This window comes from Aptenodytes forsteri, unplaced genomic scaffold (genome assembly GCF_000699145.1).
Source record: "Aptenodytes forsteri isolate BGI_AS27 unplaced genomic scaffold, ASM69914v1 Scaffold189, whole genome shotgun sequence".
Taxonomy (NCBI): Eukaryota; Metazoa; Chordata; class Aves; order Sphenisciformes; family Spheniscidae; genus Aptenodytes; species Aptenodytes forsteri.
The window spans coordinates 1,595,812-1,612,209 of NW_008794490.1; the positions used below are offsets into that span (position 1 = coordinate 1,595,812).

At 36.0% G+C, this 16,398-nt stretch overlaps 1 protein-coding gene across 1 annotated transcript in view; it reads right to left on the bottom strand.

Moving 5' to 3' along the window:
- Positions 1-8,545: 8,545 nt before the first annotated feature.
- Positions 8,546-16,398, bottom strand: part of BRD1 (bromodomain containing 1) — a 63,132-nt gene continuing 55,279 nt past the window's right edge. Inside the window, exons 10-12 of the mRNA XM_009290908.1 lie at positions 15,212-15,321; positions 13,266-13,420; positions 8,546-10,438 (exon numbers count right to left, since the gene is read on the bottom strand). Of these exons, the coding sequence (XP_009289183.1) occupies positions 10,255-10,438; positions 13,266-13,420; positions 15,212-15,321 (449 nt within the window). The 3' untranslated portion in view covers positions 8,546-10,254. The remainder of the gene's footprint in view (positions 10,439-13,265; positions 13,421-15,211; positions 15,322-16,398) is intronic.

Sequence of the window (16,398 nt, forward strand, 5' to 3'; positions counted from 1 at the left end):
CATGGTGCAATACCAGACCAAACACAAGCAAGACATCAGAAGCCCAAGCAGCAGGATAAGCAATACCATATAAAACTGAGCACAAGCAGTGGAAGTGCATTTCCCTTTAACGATCATTAAAGGTACCTTCATATATACCTTTGTAAGTACATTCATAATACCACATACACACCTATCTGTCTATGCACACGTCAAGTATCCATTGATACTAATCTGTTGATTAGTTCTGCATACATGACTCAAGTATGGGTCCATCCCAGCTAATTTTTGTTGCAGACTTACATACACGATCTAAAGAGGATTTCACCTGTGCTGTCAGCTATGGGCAGTATTCATAGGTTGTTGCACAGTTCTATATGCGGCCAACATGTGGCCATGTGATCCCAATTAGGAGGCTTTTTTCCTCAGTTTTTCCTTCCCATCCTTTGAGACGCAGAGTTTCCCTCAATCCTTTAGACTAAATAGTTTCCACCAACAGGACGTTTCTATTTTTACCAAAACTTAGTGTCAGCAGCAGCACTAAACCATGTATTGCTTTTGTCTTGCTCTAGAACTGTTTTCCCTCATGTTTGCATTCAAATTAACCAATAAGTGGTCATCTAAGCTTAAAGCCGTACAACCTCTGGCTTCATTTTATAACAGATCCCATGAAGATCAGAAAAAATAGTGGTAATTTGATTACGTGCGCTCGAGTAGACTAACATCTACTGCAAAGATTTCACATGTTCTCTTACGGCAAACACGACAGCTAAGCAGGCTCGTCTTCAGCTTTGTACTGTTTTTTGACTTTCCAAGGCTGTTTGTTCTTTTCCTGGTAATTGTACTCATTAAAGAGACAGCTGAATACAAGAGCTAATATGAACTTCAGACTGTCCCCAAAACTAATTTTGGAAAGACAGGTAATAAACCAGACTTGTGTAGTTCATTAACTACACCTAACCCTAGGACTGATTGAATACATCACTGTCAACTCTAGTAACCTTGGACATAGAAGATAGTGTCACGCTAACTAAGACTAATGAAAATACTGAATGTTAAATATGAAACAAGACCAGAGTTTCCAAAGCCAAAACTTCCTATTGCTGAGGTGTTAAAATGCTAATGGTTTATTTTTATGCAAGTAGCTTATATAAAGCATGGGAGATTTGATAGACACTTTTAGCAATTGCAATAATAAGACAGCAGCATGAGCAGGGTCCCTGGCATAGGCGGCTTTGGAAGAGGTGTCATGCGACTATCCGCTGCTGCTGTTGTCGTTGACCTTATTTATTTTTATTCTGACTTTAAATTGAGAACTCTGCCCTCATTTTCTATGCAGCCTCCTTTTCCTTGCCTAGAAATTAAGACCTGATTAAATAACAACTGTTTTACTGTTGTTTGTCAAATTCAGTTTTATTTGCTTTTGTTTTATTTTCTGGTTGACAGACAGTCTCTGATAAATCAAATAATTCAGTAACATCTCTAACTGTTAACAGTTCTCTCTTACTGCTTATTTTAATGAGAACTGTTCTTCACTCCATTCCAGAAGATCTTTTGGAAAACGGAAAAAACAATAGTTATTGGTTTATACATTTTTATTTACCTAAAATATCATTATCTTTAATAAACTAGAGCTTTTATACCTCTTAATGATATGCCTTGTATAAGTACCATCACAACCACCTGTGGAAGAATGCAAAATATTATGAAGTAAATAATAAACAGAATGTGAGAGTAAATAAACAAAAAGAAGAGCAAAAAACCCGGCATGTTTGCTTTTCTCATCTTGGGAACCATTAATTCTGATGACTTATTCTGGCTTTATTTTAACATATGAATTGGGGGAGAGAGTGAAAATCATTCATAGTAGAATTAGACTTATGAAAACTAGCTAAAAAGCCAAAACCAAATCATATTTACCTGTCATGGGGCAGCTTAACAATTAGGAAGTAGCAACACAGCGTTGAAGAGACCTTCTGGGCCATCAAGGGCAATCACCTGCTATTGCAAGGTATTGCAATATTGCTATTGCAACAATCGAGTTGCATAGTTGCTGTCACGAAATTATTAAGCTACCTTTTTTGTTGATTTGCCCAGTTAAATTTTAACGCCCAGTTGCCTCTACCCTAGTGCTTCAATGGCCACATGTCAAATCCATTGTAGAAAGCTTTTCTTTCTTTGCCCATGTGTTAATGCGCTGCATGAATCACAGAGGGGAAACACTGCTGCACAGAGCACCTTGATAGGGATTGTCCAAACCCCAGGACATCTACTCTCTTCTGTGTAACATCTTGTGATTTTCTTGCTTCCTAACATGTATTGGTTTGCTGTTATAATACTCATTTTCAGTGAAAGAGAAACAGCTGAGGAAGAATAGATTTTGATGGTAGTATTGATCACCTATCAAGTAGGTGATCCTTCCCCTCTACTCAGTGCTGGTGAGGCCACACCTGGAGCACTGTGTCCAGTTCTGGGCTTCCCACTACAAGAGACACATGGACGTACCAGAGAGAGTCCAATGAAGGGCCATAAGGATGATTAAGGGACTGGAGCATCTCTCCTATGAGGAAAGGCTGTGAGAGCTGGGACTGGAGAAGAAAAGGCTCGGGGGAGAATCTCATCAATATGTATATGAATACCTGAAGAGAGGGTGCAAAGAAGGCAGAGCCAGGCTCTTTTCAGTGGTGCCCAGTGACAGGACCCAAGGCAATGGGCACAAACTGAAACACAGGAGAGTCCCTCTGAACATCAGAAAACACCTTTTTTTTTTTTGGTTTGTGTTTTTTTTTTTTTGGTTGGTTGGTTTTTTAACAGCATGCTGTGGAGTCTCCACCCTTGGAGATACTCAAAAGCTGTCTGGACGTGGTCCTGGGCAACTGGCTATAGGTGGCCCTGCTTGAGCAGTGGGGGTGCGCCAGATGACCTCCAGAGTTCCCTGCCAACCTCAACCATTCTGTGATTATGTGACATCACAAGCACCTACCATGTTTTTAGCAGTTCAACACAATCCTCTGCTTATTATACTGAAAACTCTGAGTCAACAGCCCCAGCTCCAAGAAACAGGACTAATTTTGTGCACAGTAATATGTAACACCCAGGAATTTAAATCCAGTTTACAGAGGTCCATCCTTCACGGCCAGATCTACCCTATGTCAAAGGCCAAAAGTGAAACATTGTCAGTGTATCTACTTAGTACTAGGTGCTTCACATTTACCTTTCCTTACTTTACATTGCTCACTTCCCACAGTCAGGGAAATGGATTGGATAGCAATTATCATGGGCCTGAGTTGTAAGCCTGATGGTCAGCAGAAGATTGCAAAAAAGGCTTCATAACAGTCAGAGTATGTATGGTGGCATACAAAATGAAAAGAGGTAAAGGCTCAACAGTGCTATCTGTCAACAAACTAGAAGTATGAAATATAGCATTATGCTTAAAAGATTTTGAGAAGGAGCCTATTCTGACCCAGATTTATTTGCCAGGTGAGCAAGATCTGAGAATGCTTAAGAACAGTGAAGAAGTCTGTGATGGGTTCACTTAAGGGGTGCCTTCATGCATTCTCTTGGATGAAAGTATTACTCTTTTCCCCAAAACAACGACCAAAGAATTTGGGTGAAACCTATTGTGTACAGGAAGCCATGCACAGGGCTGCTTGATCCTACTTAGTAGTAAAGACTATAAACATCTTATTACCTATTAAAGACCAACTAAGACTAATTTATTTACATACACTTCAACACTTAGGGCAGTTGGAGTATGAAAAACAAATAACTAGTAATAAATCAAACTCAGGAATTTTAAGAGATCTTACAGTATAAAGTAAGTCGGTTTAATGATCTTTGATTGAAAAGGGAGTGAAACAAAAGTATACCAATTTGTGAGTTTTACGAATACAGCACAAAATGTATGTGTACATTTCTTCTTCCAGTCAGACACTACAAAAAGCCTTTTTTCTATACTGCTGAACTCCCCTTTTAGAGTAACATTTTCATTAAAAGTTAGGACTATTTTCTAATATAATCAACAATGCAACCAAGTCCCGTGTTTTTCTCAGCTGGAAACACCTGCTGACAAGTACTGTATCAGACATTTTCAGAAGAAATAAATGTTTGTGCAAAGAAGTAGACAATTATGCAGCAAATTAGATTATCTTGGTTCAAATTATTTGATGAAGTTGATCTGAAAAATTAATCTTCATGGTTCATCAACATCTTACCGGCATCTTGTGTACATTCTCCCCATGATCATCATCTGGCAGAAGTGCAGAGGAGTAACTTCAATTTCACTTTTCTTCTAAAATGTATGAATTAAGGACTACTCAGTTTCACCATCATAAATATGAGAGTTACAGAAAAGGCATAAAATTTAGATTGCCAGTTAAGTTCATGTACAACCTGACTGTAGTTTTACTTGCTTTCTGTTTATCTTTTAAAAGTCATTTTCGTTGTGCACAGACAGCTATTTCCACTGAAAGGAAAAAACAAAACAAAACAAAACACCTTTAAATAAAGGTCTTAGTTTTACTTTCTAAAGGAACTGCTGCCCAAATGCATCATCTTGTCCTGGTTTGGACAAATAACATCTCTCTAATTCCAAGTTCCCCCCATGCTGGGGGAAAACCACCCCTACTGGTATTCAAGCACCACATTTTATGGCTAGTTCAGTGAAGTCTACATGTCAGTCTATAAAGAAACTAATTCTGGGACATACATATGACAGAAAAATCATACCAAGTAGGAAGCAAAATACGAGCCGAAGAACTGCTAAAGCAAAATAAAAGTTCATTCAAAACATAGATGTAGATACACACAGAAAAATCTGAACTAGCATTTAAGAGTTTTGCAGTGCTATTTAGCATGAAAGTATTAAACACTATTCACTAATGTGCAGACCCAACAGGCAGACTATCGAAAGTGTTCCCCCAGTTTCACATCAAACCACTGACAGTTACTTTGTGAACTGCTGCAGTTTTTCAAAAACCTGTTTGTTCTAGGAGATATTTTTCTTGTTTGCCTAAGAAAATATGATGAACATCAAAAGCATTGGTGAGGTCAAAAGTAATTCCAACTGTTACCTCCCCTTTTATCCACCATTAGGACTGTTATGCTATCCTACACAAGTAAGAAGTATTTTTAAATTAACTAAAAATTAATTAAGTTTTCCATATACTTTAGCTGCTTAAAAATCCACATAATTTGTATCTTTCTAATTAGGAAAGTAGGAAAATACTGTTGCCCTCTCTCTGCCCATCTCTCAGCTATTACCTTTCCACCTAGAATCCAGCCACCATTGCTTCTCTCACCATGTCCTTGCAGTGGCTTTATCTTTAGCAAAACTGGTGGACAATTCTCCAAATCCCCCTTTTTAAATGAAGACACTACTTTAGCACTTCTCCAGTTCTTCAGAAAGCCCCAGAGTCCTTCATGAGTTCATGATGAAAATTGCTAATGTTTTTCCTATAGTTCCCCATTGACTTATTGACAAAAATTGCTAATGTTCTTCCTGTAGCTCCCTGTCTACTTAAGCATTAACTTCAAGCTCCTATAACCCTAAATAATAATTTGTCAAGGAAGATATTCTCAATTTCTTTTTAACAAGGACTAGCAGTATGAAAAAACTGTCATAATCTCAAAACAACTCTCTTTGTGAAGAATGAAGCAAAGAAATCAATCAAAACAACTCCATCGTCTTTGCATCATCTATTAGCAACTCTGTTTTCCCATTAAAATGACAGGCATAGAATTTCCTTTGCCCTCTTTCTATTTTCCATGTATTTAGATAAGCTTTTTCTGTTTTATGCTATAAAAATGTGAAAATTCCCATCCTCATAGAGCCAAGTATGGAGGAGTGAAGGACGTGATAACTGAACATAGATGAGGCAGATAAAAATAAATTTACAGCCCCCTCCAATTAAATACCAATAGTTCTTTTAGAGGAAATAAATCTTTCAAGGAAGAATTGATAAAACAGGTTAAGTCATAATAACTGAATGATGTTATACAAAAATGTAAACAAGATAACTGAAAATTGTTAAGTAGGATGTGAACAGTAAATGCTTCCTCCATTTACATTTCACTTCTATATTTGTGTTTCAGACTTACAGGTCAAAAAAAAAAAGTGTTTTCCTTATATAGATAATGACCTATATCCACACGATCACACATCAGAGCTAAGTTTATTTAATTCCCTTGTGAATATCCTCAAGACCAGCCTGCAGGACAGAACAATTGTCTCATCTCACACCTTCACCTCCAAATTGAATATTTTTGTTAGCGATTGCTGCGTGTCTGTCTTGCACTGCATCACTAGCAGCAAGCAGCTCCGAGTCATTTTCTGTTTATAACACTATAGAACGATCCCATAGCGGTACACCTCTGCAAAGAAAATCAACAGCTACATAAAACACAGTGTAAAAGTAACTTGCCTGTCACTAGCAATTAGACACAAAGTAGGGGAGCCAGAAAATCCAAACTTCTTGTTCTACGTACTAGCTCTACAGTTAAAAATAAGCATTCCCAAAACAGCCCACTTGGAGCAAGAACATCAGAGAAGGCTACTTTTGATGGACTACAAATACTAGAAGCAGAAAAGACTGTTTAGCAGCAAAAAGTTTTAATAGCATTTTGAAAAGAAAATATAAATTTTGTGAATGTTGGTCTGTGTGTATTGCTCCCTCTAGTGTAAAAAATACAAAATCGAAACCGACGAACATTCAAAAAAGTCACTGAGTTTGTAACAAACTTTTTAATAAAAAAAAAAAGGAATTCTCTATCCACATTTTTTTCCTAAATATTTATAACACGATTTCTCACATTTTACTACAAGAGAAGACAAATTTCAACTTAGTTTCAGCTTCTGATCTGGGATTCTCACACTTTATTAGCAGGAAGTGATTGTACCAGAATGGAGTAGTGAATATGCAAATCTACACCCTGTATTTACTGCTGTTAACACTCCCCAAGAAATCAGTGAGATACAGTGTGGTGTTCCCTTTTCTCTTCCCTCCACTGAAATACTGATTTCACTCTATGATTGTGTTACAGTTATTAATGGTGCCACAGAAGAACTTGATCTAAAACGTAGTGAAGCACATTCTAATACGCACGTATTCATCCGACTGCTGTACCTGGTCAGGCCCTAGAATTTGGAAATAAAGCAGTTCTGGAGCTCGGACTTCCTTTCCCAAAAAGGTATGAAATCCCTTAAAAACACACAAGTCACACTGAAGACTGACAAGTCTGAGAAATTATTTTAGACTTTAACGCAATCTGAAGAGCCACTCGACTTCGGCATAAGAGAGTGTGGTAACAGCCGCAGCCACTGCTGCAACCTCGTCTCAGACAGTACCTGGAAGGAATTCCTGGGACACTTTCCTTCACACAGACAAAAGAAAAACAATGTAGCCCTTCATGCTAGTTTCATCAAAAGAACATGCAATATGGTTCGTTAGGATGCTTAACAGGCCTCCCAATCAGTAAAGCTTTCCAGCTCAGAATTCTCTTAAGTGCATATAGACACCTGCAAGATCAAGGCAGCAAATTTACCTTCTCCAAGAACTGATGGAGCCGTCTCTGAAGATAAAAAACAGAAAATGAAAATTGGAAGTCTGAGCAAAATTCAAACTAAAGCTTTCACTGAAGACGTGATTAAACAATTTGTTACAGAATAATTAAATTAATGCTCTGCTTTGGTTTTCAAAAAAGGAGCTCTTTTCCCCCCCCCCTCCTATGTTGCTACCATCAGAAGCAGCTCAGAACTTGAGAAGCCTTCTTATGAATCATTTTGCAACTGTGTGTATACTTTTTTTTTACTGGGACTTCATAATTTACAGATATCAAAATTCTTATTATACAAGTATCAAATTACCATCTTCCTACTCCTGTTGTAACTGCAATTTCAGCTTTCCAAGGTCTGACAGATCCAAAAAAACATCTTCCTTTTGCTTGCCAAAATGAGGCTGTGAATCATTATCCAATTTCACATATATTTGGTGGAACAAGTCTAAATTCAATCTGACGCAGGCTATTTTTTTGAAGACTCTTAATAGGCAGTCCTAACAGATCACAAGTGGTTCTCTGTCTCAATATTGCACAAATTAAGCTCCATTCCCTTCAAAGACGAGCATGGTTATATGGCAGATCCTTCAAGTCATTACACAGAAGTTCTATTTAAGGCAACCCACCAAATTTTCGTTTTATTTTTCTACCTGATGTGGCGGCCGTTTCTATCACAGCAGCACACCTCAATGACAGTCCTTACAGGATACCTGCCATCACTACTCCCCCTGAAGCTGTGTTTACTGTCAAGACCGAGAAAACTATTTGCTTGACCATTTGTGAAATTTATCCAACTAATCTTTGAAATTTGTCCATTATAGGCAACTGGTCTCGGCTAGTGTAGCGTAACTAGAATACCTACCATGCAGAGGGCTCAGTAAGGATCATACTGCATGCCACAGCAAGAAAACAATCAGGTTCTGGAACTAGCGCCTCTGTAACAGCTCAGTCATGGAGTAAGAAAATGGGCACTACAGCAAAATCTCAGGGGCTAAATTCAGGACAAAATTAACAGTTGAGAAAGAAATTTTATTTCAAGCTTCTAAGGGGGTATTACAAACAATAGAGAATAAAAACATTAAAAACTATTTAAAAAGTAATTGTCCCTTTAAAATAAAGATTCAAGCAGGTTTAACAATGAAGTATGCTATTCAATGAAGTTTTAAAAAAAGATTTAAAAAGTATTGGTTTTGCTGTTATTTGCTAATCCTTTATAAAAAAGCTGGGCATAAATACTTCGTGCATTCATATGCATTATTTGGTGTTTCATATTATATAACTTGGTACAGTATTTAAGATATCACTGCAAAAGAGTTCAAACACAGTGCATTTATAAATAATGGAGTCATTATAAATCACATTGCAAACATACCTTGCCATTTTCATTGTTACAAATTCAGTTATCTCAGTGAAGGTAGGAATAAAGTAGCTACAACAATCAATATCTTGACTTTATTTTTTTTTCTTTTTAATATAAAAATGCAGTTCTGGAAACCCACCCTCCTTCTTCCCCCTGCCCAAACATAATGCTTTACTTCTTAAAAATAAAAATAAAGTACTAATTCTATATACATCACATGTACCATACAAAAATGTATCCAAAGTTTCTATTGCTACCAAAGTGTTCTAAATTAAAAGTTACATAAATCCCCTCATTGGAAACAAAAGATTACAAGTTACAAAAAAATCAAATTACACACAAACCATCAAGTTATTTTATACAATTTCCAATACATTTTTCTCCCAAAGCAAGTTGTCTTCTCATGTGCCTGTATAAAAATGCATATCAATATATTTGTCAATTTTATTTTTCATTATAAAGCAAATTAATACATTTTCTACAATAAATAAAACACAGGGAGGCACACATCAATAAAATTAAATCAATGGGAGATAAATGGGATATGGTTTTGAACGAAATAATGTGCTTGCAGGCTTTAAGCCAGGTTTGTTTAAAACAAAAACAATCAAGTTATTTTGGGCAACAATGGAGTGTTTTTGGTGATTTGCAAGTGATGTACATAGTATAATTTTTTTCTTGATGTCTTTCTCACAAAGTACCCTCCAAAATAATGCAACTTCCTTTCTTAAAATACATATTTGTAATTGTAAATTTACATCAACCTTAAATATGTGGTACTTTGTGCAAAGAGCAACGATTTACACAAACATTCAGAAGTCTTTTTCAGAAGCTACAGACCAAGGAAGAAATGATACAAGCAGCACCATATTGTATATGATTTGGGCAAACATATATTTGATGCCATTTTGATATTAGGCTTGAAGATCCACTAAGCACCTTAAGCTGGAAGATGGTGCTTAGGTAACTTAACCTCAGAAAGAAAGAAAAAAAAAAAATAAAAAGCATGGAAACAAAAACTAACTCCCTCCCCAGCAAAATTATAAAAGGAATTAAAGAGCTACTTCTAAAATCAGAATAAGTTAAGTGTTGAATATACATTTATGTACAATTATGAACACTATGAACAAGACATTTGAACAGGTTTAGTGGAAAATCCTCCAAACTACAACACGATAAAATCATTAATCAATATGGCAATGGTGATTTAGAAGAATTGCTCAACTATTTCAAGTTTGCAGAACTCAGCCACTGAATCAACAATTAAGGGGTTTTATCTTCAATACATTCTTTTAGACAAAGAGGTTCATTAGCAGAGTTCAAGTCTGTGTGGTATTTTTCATGCCTTGGTAGAATCTCGGTTAGTCAATATCACTGAAGTCACTGACTGGTTCTCCATGGACTCTACTCAGGTGATTCATAGCACGATCAAAAGCAATTCTTACTGCTTTTCGTATGCTTGAGTTACGGCCTTCCATCATTTTTAACTTGTCTATGGTCTCATCTATCCCAAGGGGAACCATTTTGGATTTGGGAAGCCACTGCCTGTAAGAAATGGTAAAATAAGTATGTTAAATATAGAATAAAATCACAAAGTTTGTCCAGAAATGTCAGGGTTGCTATATTGTGTTTCTCATATAGCAGCAGATCAGATTTACCATTTTAAATAAAGGGATAAAATTCCTTTTAAGATAGTACTTACTTGCCTTAAATTTTAAGAACATGAAATATTAAGAAAGCCTCTTCCACAAAACAAAGAATACATTCCAATTCAATGATACTTATTTAATGATTAAGTGTCAACGGACAAAAATTAGTATGAAATACTGATGCAGTTTGGTTTAAGAATAGGCAGCAGCAACTGACAATGAACGTGACTCAAGATTCACTTGACACAGTATTGTTTCTCTTCATTCTTTCATTTCCATTATTACATGGAATTTGCAGATGATGAATTTTTGCCTTACATTTAAGGCATTTCAATTTGGTCTTTATGGGGAAAGCTAAACTGTCAAGGAAGTTCTGCTTAGTATGCTTTTACCCTGCAGTGTGAAATCTCACTAACTCTGTATTCAGAGTACTTTTCCGTTTTAAGCTCCATGAATATCATTAATTGCTGGGCACAGAGGAGCGATAATGAAAAAAGCTCTACATACCATTTGTCTAGTTAAAGGAAAAGCATTCTAAATATTTAATTAAAAAAGTATGAAGTAAATTTACTTCATTTCCATAAATGTTTATCTTAATCCGGTTTTCTTAAGTTACAGGTATTAAGGAAAACAAAAAAAATTAGGTAAACTAATGAATATCTATTAAAGTATGTTACTGTAGTCTGCAATCCCAACCCTGCAAATGGCAGAAGCCATGCTTCTATTTAAAAACTTCAGTTTGGGAGTCCATCTGGAGACGAACCAACTGCAAATCACACAGTAAAGTCTGACATAAAACATTTTCTTTGAAGATTTTTTTTTTTTAACTGAATTGTCTCTTGAAACATTATTTTTTATTAAAGCACTCTAAACTACAACCCCATTGGACTGAGCGCACACACTGAAACCAAAAAAATGTGAAGAGTCAGTACGAGGATACAGACAGAACAGTAAAGAATAACATCAGTGACCAACATAATGAGCAGCAGTCTAACCATTATCAGTTTTGATACAGATCAGAGGGAAGTTTTAAGAAGGCATTTTTAACAGAAAGCTCGACAAGTCCTCCAGATGCAAGCAGCAAAGCAGAAGAAATAAATACGACTATTTGAAAAGGTAATTCATAGGTGATAGAAGGTGGTATCACAGACTGAAGATGACACATACCCTGCAAGTGAATGAAAACCATAGACGTGGGTTCAGGAGTAAAAGAGACGAAAGCGAGTTAGAGTGATGAGTGCCAAAATAATCAGGATAAAAGAACCATTACCAAAAAAAGCTGGGGGGGTGGGAGCTGGGGGGGAGGTGGGGAAAGGGGCTGGATAAATATTTAGCCTTTCCAGTCCATCTATGCAGAGTATCCGTTAAAGACAGCTTTGCATAGTATTTGCAAGATCTAGGACCACCTGCATATGGCGATGAATCAGAAAGGTTTAAGCTGCAGAGGACTCCCAAGATCAAGAAGCAATCACCTCAGTTGTTTAGAAAGTGGCTAGAGAGAGCATGCATTACGCTTGTGATACCAATGAGAGAAAAAAAGAGAAACAGAATACTGAATGTTTAAATTTGGACGTTCTCCATGAACAAAGGCAGAAGAATGCAGGATTTCACGGAATCCTGCGCAACTGAACAAAGATGATCATGAAGAAGTACCAATTAATTAAGAAAAGAATCGAAGAACAGAGAGAGCAAGCCAAAGAATCGTGATTATGCCAAAGGATCTATGGGGACACAAAACCAAACACCAGTTCTAAATGTCAGGCAAGAAGTTATTTAGGTGATAGTGTACTGGGATGGAGAGAGTGAGGAGAACGGCAGCATTTCTAGACATCACATTTAATCACCTAAAGAGGAAAATGACATCTGAAAGTGTAAGCAAATTCAAGAGTAAAATTGAGATATAAAAAGATTTAAAGCTAGCTCGACCTGTGTGGAAACCCAAAGAGGAGAGGGATTAAGAAGAACACAGGAAAGAAGCATCTAACTTGATGAATGGAAGAAAGAGAGGTAGATGAAAAGCTTCCCTATCTGGCAAAAAAACCCCAAAACCCCAACCAAACAAAAAATACACCAAAAAAATCTAACAAAAGAAAAAAAAAGAAAAAAAAAGAAAAAAAAGAAGAACTAGTGGAAGGGGAAGAGAACGTTTTATTGCGTGAATTATCCCTTCAGGCTCCACACAGCATATTGCTGATACTGACAGAAATAGAAAAAGGGAAGGTTTCATGAAATAATTTAGAAAGGGCTAAGAACTTCAAATGAGAGTGTTAATAAAGCATTTAACTAGAGAGGTTAAAAATTTAAAGAAAACGCACTTGAGCAGACGGGGAAAAAAAAAAGTGTTGTCATTTGGAAAGCAATGATGAAAGCTAATACAAATAAATACTAAACACTATTATCTTAGAAAAAAAAAAACCACAAAAAAACTGTGTAGCCAAAGAGGCAATTTTATCAGGCCAATAAATGAAACCAGTTTGTAAATCAAAACAAAAGACTATTTAACAACTTATATTATTTTCTTCCAAATTGACCATAAGTATCTTTCAGTGATGATATGCCTTGGTCCAAGAATAGACTCAAATATGAAATTTTAACATTACAGTTGATACTTCCATAGGAAAGATATTAATGGAAAGATAACGTTTCAATTTTCTTTTAGATTAAAGGTATAGGCTTTCAAAATTTTAAGTCACTGCATCAAACAATACATTTCAATAACATACCAACTTCTTTTATTGTTAAAAAATAGTACTAAGAATAGTTTCTCATCTGATTTGGTCTGCATTTGTTCTCCAATTTTCAGTACATCCAGAGGTGGCACTGGTATAGTAACACCATTGTGATGGCCAGCAACACGAGGCATCTTAGGGTCAATAATCTATAAAAGAGAAGAAAGGACAGTTCTTAATTTTTAAAACAACATCATTTATTTTTAGGAGGTATTACAAATAAAGTTAATGGGAAAAGAATCATAAATTAAACAGCCACTACGTATAAGCTGGCTTTGTGTTACACACTTACATAACTTCTTGACATAAGTTGAACAGACAGAGTCGGGGCATGGTGGTAAATTTAACTGAAAAAACTACCTCTAGAGCATTTTTTCACCCAAATCAGTTCTTCTTAAAGTACCATTTGAATTTCACTTATTACAATTTTGCAGACTGACAAGCAGGTTTCAGAATGAGAAAGTTGAACCAGGATTTCTAAAAGCAACTAGTCATAACTGGCCTCAAATTTTGGGTTTTGAATTTCAGATACCTTAAAGAAACAACCTATGTTAAGGTATAAACATTTGCTTCTGCAAAATATAAGCCCTACACTCAAAATCTGAAGCAAAACACCCTCTAAACAAGCAAAAAAACCCAAACAGAAAAAAAGAACTCAGAAGTCACTTTCAAATATCTTTTATATCCAATTTAATGACTCAGTTTTCAGTGAAACGTGCAGTTACAGTCACGAATTCTTTCTAAACAAAGGTTGGGGGAGGGAGGAAGATGCTGCTAACATTAAGCTAATCAGGCTGATGGAAAAACTTCTTTGTAGGCAGATCACAGCATTATCAAGTGCTCAGCTTCCACCAGAGGGGTTATGTTACTCCATGCCTGTTCCACCCGTCTCCTACCCTACAAACTCCTGTTGTTTTTCTAGCATCCACACTGGCACCAATCTTAATGCACAGTAAGCTGATTATGGGAACTGAATCAACAGAAAGCTAACACTGTGGGGAGTTTGTAGAAATCAGGAGAACCTTCTTCTCTTGGCTGAGGTTTAAATCCTCAATCAACTCATCACACACTCAGAGAAACACCAGTGCTGACGTAAAGGAGTGGGCAGAAAAGGAACCCTTTGGTCACGATCAGCTTAAATCTAACACTAAAGCGCTAACACCATTCAAGAGACAATCAAATCATCATTTTCAGCATCTGACCCAAGAGTATTCGGGTCACCCACTGAGGGCACTTAAACTCAAGTGCTCTGAATCTCACCTCCACAGGTTTTGACCTGACTCTGTATGATTACATGTCCTGATCTCCCCAGCACACATATATTAAAACAGTCATGATTGTCCAGTCTATTATATAAATCAAGCCATAGTGTATGAACTGTTTCTATAACCCCAAATGCCTGAAGCCAAACACTTTATCAACAACATTTTCTCTGCAAGCTTTGATTTAAATAGAGCTGTGTGTATTTCTCCTAAAATAACACGGGCACAACAGCTTTAAGTTTCCAGTACATCATTTGCAACTAGATACAATCAATTTATTCCGACTCTACCAAGTTTTTTTTTTTCTTTAATGAACTGCAGAATCAGAGTATTTTTATACTCATTTTGCAGCAGAAAATATTTTATAGTTCCAACACTAACAAGATGTCTGTCAAAAGCTTATTCAGTTGATCCTTTAAATAACAATATATATTGCAGAAACAAAGACTACTGAGACACATACTGCACATCCCAAAAGATGGGTAGGGTAGTAGAGATTATTGACTCAACATCTGATATTGCAATAATTTTACAAACTGGATGCACAGTAAAGAGGTCAGAATAATCCACCTTTATTCAACCTGAATGGGAATTTATCAGTTACCTTAAGTTCACGCACCAATATTGTCAGATCAGAAACAGTACCACTAGTGTACTGATGGAAAGCTGTGTACTTACCAGAGCTGGGTAAGAGGGATATCCACTGCATTTGGCCCATACTACTTTCAGAGGCTCAAGAACAGATGTTGCAGCGTCAGTTGAAATCCACATACTGCTATGCCCAACTTCTAAGAACAAATAATAATTAAATATAAAATTAGTATGTTAAAGAATGAAACCTCAGACAAATCTTCTGCAGTTGTTTCCTCATCAATATCTCACGATCATTAGAATCCAAATACCAATACCACCTTTCAGGCACATAGCAATAAAAAGCAGGCAATGTTCATAACAGCTCTTTAAACGATACTAGTACTTTAATCAAAGCCTACAGGTAAAGAACAAGTTTTTAGACACTTCTAAAACCAGCATATCTTAAAACACCTTAATTCTCAGGAAGCGAGTGTTCGCTAAATTCTAATAATCCTTTCCCTTTGAAAAAACTCAAAAGAAAACAGAAAATTACAGTACTCCAAATAACCAGTTTCTTTTGAAATTACAATTACAATCCTGTCAAAGAGGAGATGGTATTGAAGATACAAGTTGCATGGATGTTTCCAAAGTGTTGGATATAACATAGTAGGATTAGCACCTGATAACTTACAATGCTTGTCTGGTATACCTTTCTATTCTTATGCATAAGTTCTAATCTGCATTTTAATTTCTATTTTTTTTAATATATTTTTTTACAGAGGAGATCTTTAATCAGTGGATTCCATTATACAAAACCATGAAAATAATTTAAGTCTTATTGACACTATTTCTTACTGAACTACATAATCTTGGAAAAACAGTTACTAAATCTATTTACTGGTTTATTTATTTGCTCCTTTCTGTATAGTTTTAGAGATGTCATTTTAGGACACGCTTCAGTTTCTCATTAAAAGCCATAATAATATTCTTCAGATTTATAAATATATAATACACACAAATATAATACATACAGGCATTCTTATACTTTTCTAAAAGCATAGCTGAATACATAAAATACTGGATATTATGGAAAGATAGGTTAAATCCAGATGAACCATTTTGGTAGTATCTCAAAATAAAACAATCAGAACAATTGCTAACATAACAGGAAAAAGCAATTTGGGCAACTTCTTTCTTTCCCTGCTCTATTAATACTAGTATGTTAAGTATTCACATATCAGTTATCAAGAGTCATGAAGGTTTAGATTAATATATCCTTCATATACAGGCAA